The 6,561-nt window shown below is 41.3% G+C and overlaps 1 protein-coding gene across 1 annotated transcript; it reads right to left on the bottom strand.

The window, feature by feature from the left end:
- Positions 1-5,370: 5,370 nt before the first annotated feature.
- Positions 5,371-6,561, bottom strand: LOC126932164 (chloride intracellular channel protein 1-like). The gene is given in 2 exon segments (XM_050750752.1): positions 5,371-6,115; positions 6,117-6,561. Coding segments are annotated over 2 exon segments (723 nt in total). The 5' UTR covers positions 6,338-6,561; the 3' UTR covers positions 5,371-5,613.

Consider the following 6,561-nt stretch of genomic DNA (forward strand, 5'->3'; position numbering starts at 1 on the left):
TTTCCTAACTAATACATTCTTCCCCCTTTTTTCCCCTCCTAGTAAAAAGTTAATGGACTTCTGTTTTTGGAACAAGAGATTAGATTAGCTGACCCATTGTCTTGGTCAGCTCAGGACACTATAGCAAAATACCATAGCATGGGTGGTTTAAACAACACATTTATTTCTCACAGTTCGGCAGACTGGAAGTCCAAGATCAAGATGCCAGAATATCTGGTTCCCGGTGAGCGCCTTTTTCCTGGCTTGTAGACAGCTGCAGGGGTGGGGTGAAGATCTTATGTTCTTTATTTCCTTATAATGGCAGTAATCCCATCATGAGGGTCCCACTTTCAGGACCTAATCTAAACTCAATTGCCTCCCAAGAGCCCTACTTCCAAATACTATTACACTGGGAGACAGGGCTTCTATACATGAATTTTCTGGACACATTCAGTCCATAACACCCACATATTACAACTAGTAATACAGAGTGAACAGTGGCATTCTAACATCAATTTAGTTGGAGGCAAAGCAGTGCATCCTATTAAAAACAAACCTGGTGAAATTAGAGGGAAGAATGAGTGAGTGGTTCTTCCATTTAGAGGTGGCTGAGGGGCACCATGCATAAGAGAAATGATGTTAAGTGACATTTCCTAGATTGGCCTTTCATCCCAATCTACGCTAGAAGAGCAAACCTGAAAATTTTCTTAACTTTCCTGAGCCTCAGTTTCCTCATCTATTAAAAAAAATATATTTCTCATATTATTGTTAGGAGGATTAAATGAGATAACACATATAAAATACCTAGCACAGTGCTTGGAGATTAGCAATAAATTTAATAAATAGAACAATTACTTTTATATTTTTTAATGGTTTTTTAATCTCATCTCAATTCCTGTCTGATTACAGCCATGCATGCTTCAGCAGTGTAAAAATAATTATTTTCATTCATTTGAATGGCTTACCACTTTTGCCTAATGATGTGTAGCACAATAGTTGTTATACATATCATTAAATATGTGTCTGATTAATCTTGTTATAATTTTAATTGCAACATGAAATTCCTCTCATGCATACTCAGCCATCAAAGGATGTATTTCATGAAACATGGCTGGCTACTGTCAACCTGAAAGAATTACAGGGAACATTGATCACATATAGTATATATCATAGACCTGAGAAGAGTGTCGCACAAAAGAAAGAAAACAAATTTAGAAGTCATGTACACCAAGAACTGAAAGCTTTACCCAACCACTGTAATTTATTCAACTTTATTCTAAGAGTTTTTCTCTGAAAAATGTGGCTAGTGATACGCGCCATGTAGGCTCTTGTGAGGAATCGAGATATTTTATGTAAGATGATCAACAAGGACCTTGGAACACAATAGACGTTAATTATATTAGATATTACTACTTCCATTCTATTGGACTTTAACTTGGAAGGGACTTCCAGAAGTCCATAGTATTAACCACCTCTGCTTCAAAGGCAAGATGTTGTCACTTCCCCCACTCTCATTTTCTACGAACACAGGGTATAAAACACCAGCGTGATTTGCCCAAGGTTAGGCAGCTTGCAAGTGAAGGAAGTAGAAGCTGAGCCAGCGATGGGTGCCCCACCTCTTCGTTTACTTCCTCCTTTCACTCAGCTCATGCCCGTGGCTGGCAAAACAACCCAAAGCACACATTCTTCTGGTGTTGAGTCAGTGGCATCCTGTGCCTTCCCAAAGAGAGGAAGCACATTTGAGTCAGGAGGAAATGGAATTGCCAAGTAGGAAAAGAAATCCGAGAACAGAGGACAGCCGACCTGTTCTGTGCTATAAATGTGGCAAAAAGCCACATTAAAATGATTCTGCAGACTCGGTAATCTTGAGAAAATTAAAGTGTGTCAGTATCTGAATCTACATTCCTCCTTCAGGAAGGAAACTAGAATGACTTCCTGTTAATAAGAGCCTGTCTTTATAAGGCCTAAACCCCAAGTTTCCCGGGAGACCTGGCCTTCCTTTTGGGTGTCATCCCTGAATACTTTCTCATTTAGGTCTCCTTCCCCTGAGTCTGCCTCAGTGTACAGATGGAGCAAGGAATCTGAGCTGTCCCAGATGCTGGCTGCACACTGTCACTGTGGTAGTGGCTGCTCATTCAAGGACCACATCTAACATGTGCAGTCCCATCTCAGAATGGGTAGGTGCTTTCTCAGAAAATTTAGTGCTGGTGCACAAACCTTGACTCAGAGCCCTATGAGACTGATAGAAAAGTCAGACTTGACTACTCGATTTCTTTCCTTTCTATTATCATTGTGACCTAGTCTTCTCTCTGAAGCCATGGGGACAGCGTGTTATGGTGGTTTGAACCTTGGTATAGTATCTCACTGGGAGGTGAGTCACTTTTCTTTTCAGATGTTCCAATAAAAGGGTCATTGCAAGGAAGAAATAAAAGACTATGGCTGAATAGACTAGATATACATTAGGTATGAGGAAAATGATAGTGTGCCTTTATTTGCTGCAAAATAAAAGCTAAGTCTAGAGAAAGAGAGCTATAATAAATATAAATATTTCTGATAATTTCAAATGGATAGGGGTAAAGATAGAGGAGAGTGCTACTTCCCCGTCATGTTGAATATCTCATTTTCTATAACTATAATTTAAAATTTATGAATTTATGAAAAAAAAATTTAAAATAAAGTTAATATGGAGAAGCAGTGTGCCTTTAGAGAGTTTTATATATATATATATATATATATACACACACACACACACACACACACACACACACACTAGGTATTCATTTCCATTTTAATTGAAATGACTTTTCATACATCAGGAAAACCTTTAATAAAGGAAGCAAAACTAGACGTTTGACATGACACTTTGTTGATGAATTTGGAATATTGAAGCAATTTGAGGATAAATATTTTTCTGGTTATGATAGAATCAAGTTATGATTTTTCTGGTGATGAACTTGTGGTTTGGAAGATTAAGAGCATTGTTGCCAGAGGAGTTGTTTTTTATCAGCTCAGGCAATTTTGTTGGGTTCTTCAGTAAGGTCCTGGCAAAAGCCAGTCTCTTGATTAAAGCTGAGAATCCCAAGATGCTCCATGAATTTTTTAAACCTAAATATGTTCATAATAACTAAACACATTGTATCTCAATGTCCTTCATAACAATTTTGGAGAAGTGGGGAAGCAGTTAACTTCTTTTTTTCTGCATTAAGTGTCAAAGAAGGGGAAAATGTGCTTTTATGTAGGTTCTATAAACGAAGTTCTGAAACATTTTCTAGAAGTCATATCATCTATACTACTAAGAGTTCAGTACGTTTTGTATACAATTTGTTTATATCAATACACCCACTTAAAACACCATTGATGCCACAAAGAGTTTGAAAAAAGTAACACTGTGGAAACGTTGGTGTGAGCCAGTATTGCCTGTTTGTATGGCTTGATGATTTCAAGCCTACTTGGCACGTAAGCCACATGGGACTATTCCTGGGATGTGATTTCCATTTGGGCTCAGTCCTATGACTAGCTGATAAGGGCTACGGAAATGTATATGAGAGGAAAGTTGTAGCTGTTATACACTCATCTAGATAATCAAATGGAGGCACTTACGGATGAATAGCTACAATTTCTGTCTACCTTGAAAACTACTGAGGAAGATGAAATGGTCAGGGTCAATAAGTGGACCTATACAGTTCAAACCTGTGTTGTTCAAGGGTCAACTGTATAGTACTTGCAGTTTTCTGGAAAATGTGTTAAGTTTCATGTTGAAAAAGTATGGTTGCTGCAAAACAATCCAGGTACAATTCTGACCATGTTCTCTTGTTTCTTTAAATTAAAGGAAGACGTTCACAAACTCTTCCCTTATCTCATAGCCCAATTTTCAGGAAGTCTAGAATTGTGCTCTTGTCTCATTTGCCCTCATTTTACCAATGAGGAGACAGTTTCATAGCATGAGAGGGATAACTACTGAGCTAGGTTAGCAAAAATTATTCACGTAAGAGAAGGCCCTTGGGAACACTGACAGGATTGTTACCTAGTCCTTCTTTTCTTGGGTCATTATGAACTTTAAAAGGAAATCTATGTTCCATCTCTCTTGTTCGTGTTCTTAAGAGTGAAGCAAGAAGCTTTACTATTTAAAAAAATGCTGGAACAGGGCATACCTACTGTATGTCAGGCACTGAATTTGTGCTAAGGATACAGCTGTGAAAAAGACAAACATAATTTACATTCACAAATGCCACTGTGAAATGATAAGCGAACAAATAAGTGGTGAATGTGTAGGGGACTAGTTCTTCCATGGCAAAATTACTCCTATGGGAACTTATAGCAAAACAGTTAAAGTACAGTAAGGTTATCTTTTATAAAATTAACCTGAAGTAACTATAGAATTTTGGAGTTGTAGGCCAGGTGCCGTGGCTCATGCCTATAATCTGAGCACTTTGGGAGGCTGAAGCAGTAAGATCACCTGAGGTCAGGAGTTCGACACCAGCCTGGCCAACATGATGAGTCCTCAGCTCCACTAAAAATACAAAAATTAGCCGAGCATGGTGATGTGCACCTATAATCCCAGATACTCAGGAGGCTGAGGCAGGAGAATCACTTGAACCTGGGAGACAGAGGTTTCAATGAGCCAAGATCATGCCATTGCACTCCAGCCTGGGCAACAAGAGTGAGACTCCATCTCAAAATAAATAAATAAATAATAAATAAGGAAGAAGAAGAAGAAATTTGGAGTTATAGACCCCCTTTGTGAGAGTCTTTGGACAGATATAGACTCTCTGGCCTGTTTAGGAAAAGAAGGGACATCAGTTTCCTACTGCTTAACAAATGACTACAAACTTAATGGTTTCAAACATATTATCTTCAAGTTCTACAAGTTAGGAGTCTTATAGAACTAAAAGTATCAGCGGAACTATGTTCCCTCTGGAAGGTCTAGGGAGATTCTGTCCTTGCCTTTTCTAGCTTACAGAGCAAGCTTGTCCAACCCGCAGGGCACACGTGGCACAGGATGGCTTTGAATGCGGCCCAACACAAATATGTAAACTTTCTTCAAACGTTGAGATTTTTTTTTTTTGCGATTTTTTTAAAGCTCTTCAGCTATCATTAGTGTTAGTATATTTGATGTGTGGCCCAAGACAATTCTTCTAATATGGTCCAGGGAAGCCAAAAAATTGGACACCCCTGTTCTAAAGGCTTCTGACCATCCTTGGCTCATGGCCACATCACTCAACTTCTGCTTCCAGTCTCACATCTTCTTTGCCTCTAACTCTCTTGCATCCCTCTTTCACCTGTAAGGACCTATATGATTACAGTGAGCCTGCCTATATAATATAATCCAGGATACTCATCTCAGCATTCTTTTTTCTTTTTTTTTTTTTTTTTTGGCGTAAAAACACTTGATTTTTATTCTGTATTTTATTACTGAAATATGTTGTCCTACCCATCCCACCCTACAATAAAAATCTCACTCAGTCCCCCCATTTCTTTCCCTCATCCCCTCTTCCACCACACCATCCCGGAACAAGTGATCCAGGATTACCTGACCACTGGCCATTTTGGAGTGTGTCCATTGGGTAGCAATGTGGAAACCACCAGGGCCTTTGTGAAGAAAATGGAGGGGGTTGAGGGAGTCCCAGGAGGGGCTTATTTGAGGGCCTTGGCCACTTGCTCATAGGCGAGCTCGATCTCCTCATCATCTGGACAGGTGGAAACGAATTCTTCCCGCGGGTAGGCATTGCTCAAATACCGATGCACTCCCCGGAAGGCCTCGGGGATGGCGAATCCCCGGTACTTCTTACACGCCACCTGTACTATGTGTAACTTTGGCAACAGGTTGCAGTCAGCCAGGGTGAGCTCGTTGCCATCCAGAAACTTCCTCTGAGAGACACCTTCATCTTCAGCACTGGTTTCATCCACTTCTTTTGGGAGGGGGGATGTTAAGTAATTGTCTAAAACCTTCAGGGCTTTCAGGAGTCCCTTCTCCAGATTATCATTGAGTGCTGGGTTTGAATTCTTGATGTAGGCAGAAAATTTGGCAAATATGTCCAGCCCAGCAGTGTTGGACTCAGGGTTCAGAGCCGCTAGCTTGGGGTACCTGGGAGGGCACAGCACTGCCTCCAGAAATTCCTCAATCTTGCTGGTGTCTGTGCACTTCAGTGCCATACAGCAGGAATGGGAGCTGCCCTCCTGGGCACAGCTTCTGCACTGTCTCGGTCCGCCTTTTGGTGTCAACGGTGGTAACATTGAAGGTGACTCCCTTGAGCCACAGTACCATGAACAGTCTCTGGGAGAACGGGCAGTTCCCAATCTTGGCCCCATCACTGCCAGCCTTCACGAACAATTCGACCTGCGGTTGTTCTTCAGCCATGGTTGCGTCGGGGACCAGGAAGTGCCCGTCGCTGGGGGAACTGGGAGGGGCTGGGGCCAGGGAAGGCGGGTCTCACACTCAGGGATTTTCTCCCCTAGACCCAGGGCTGTCCCTTCAGTGCAATATAAGCTCAATCAGACCCTATTTGCTCCCAAACTCGGCCTCCTCACCAGCCCAACGCACCCCACACCCAGCTCCTCCAGCTCGGTCCCCTCCCGGGCTGG

This window comes from Macaca thibetana, chromosome 12 (genome assembly GCF_024542745.1).
Source record: "Macaca thibetana thibetana isolate TM-01 chromosome 12, ASM2454274v1, whole genome shotgun sequence".
Lineage (NCBI taxonomy): Eukaryota > Metazoa > Chordata > Mammalia > Primates > Cercopithecidae > Macaca > Macaca thibetana.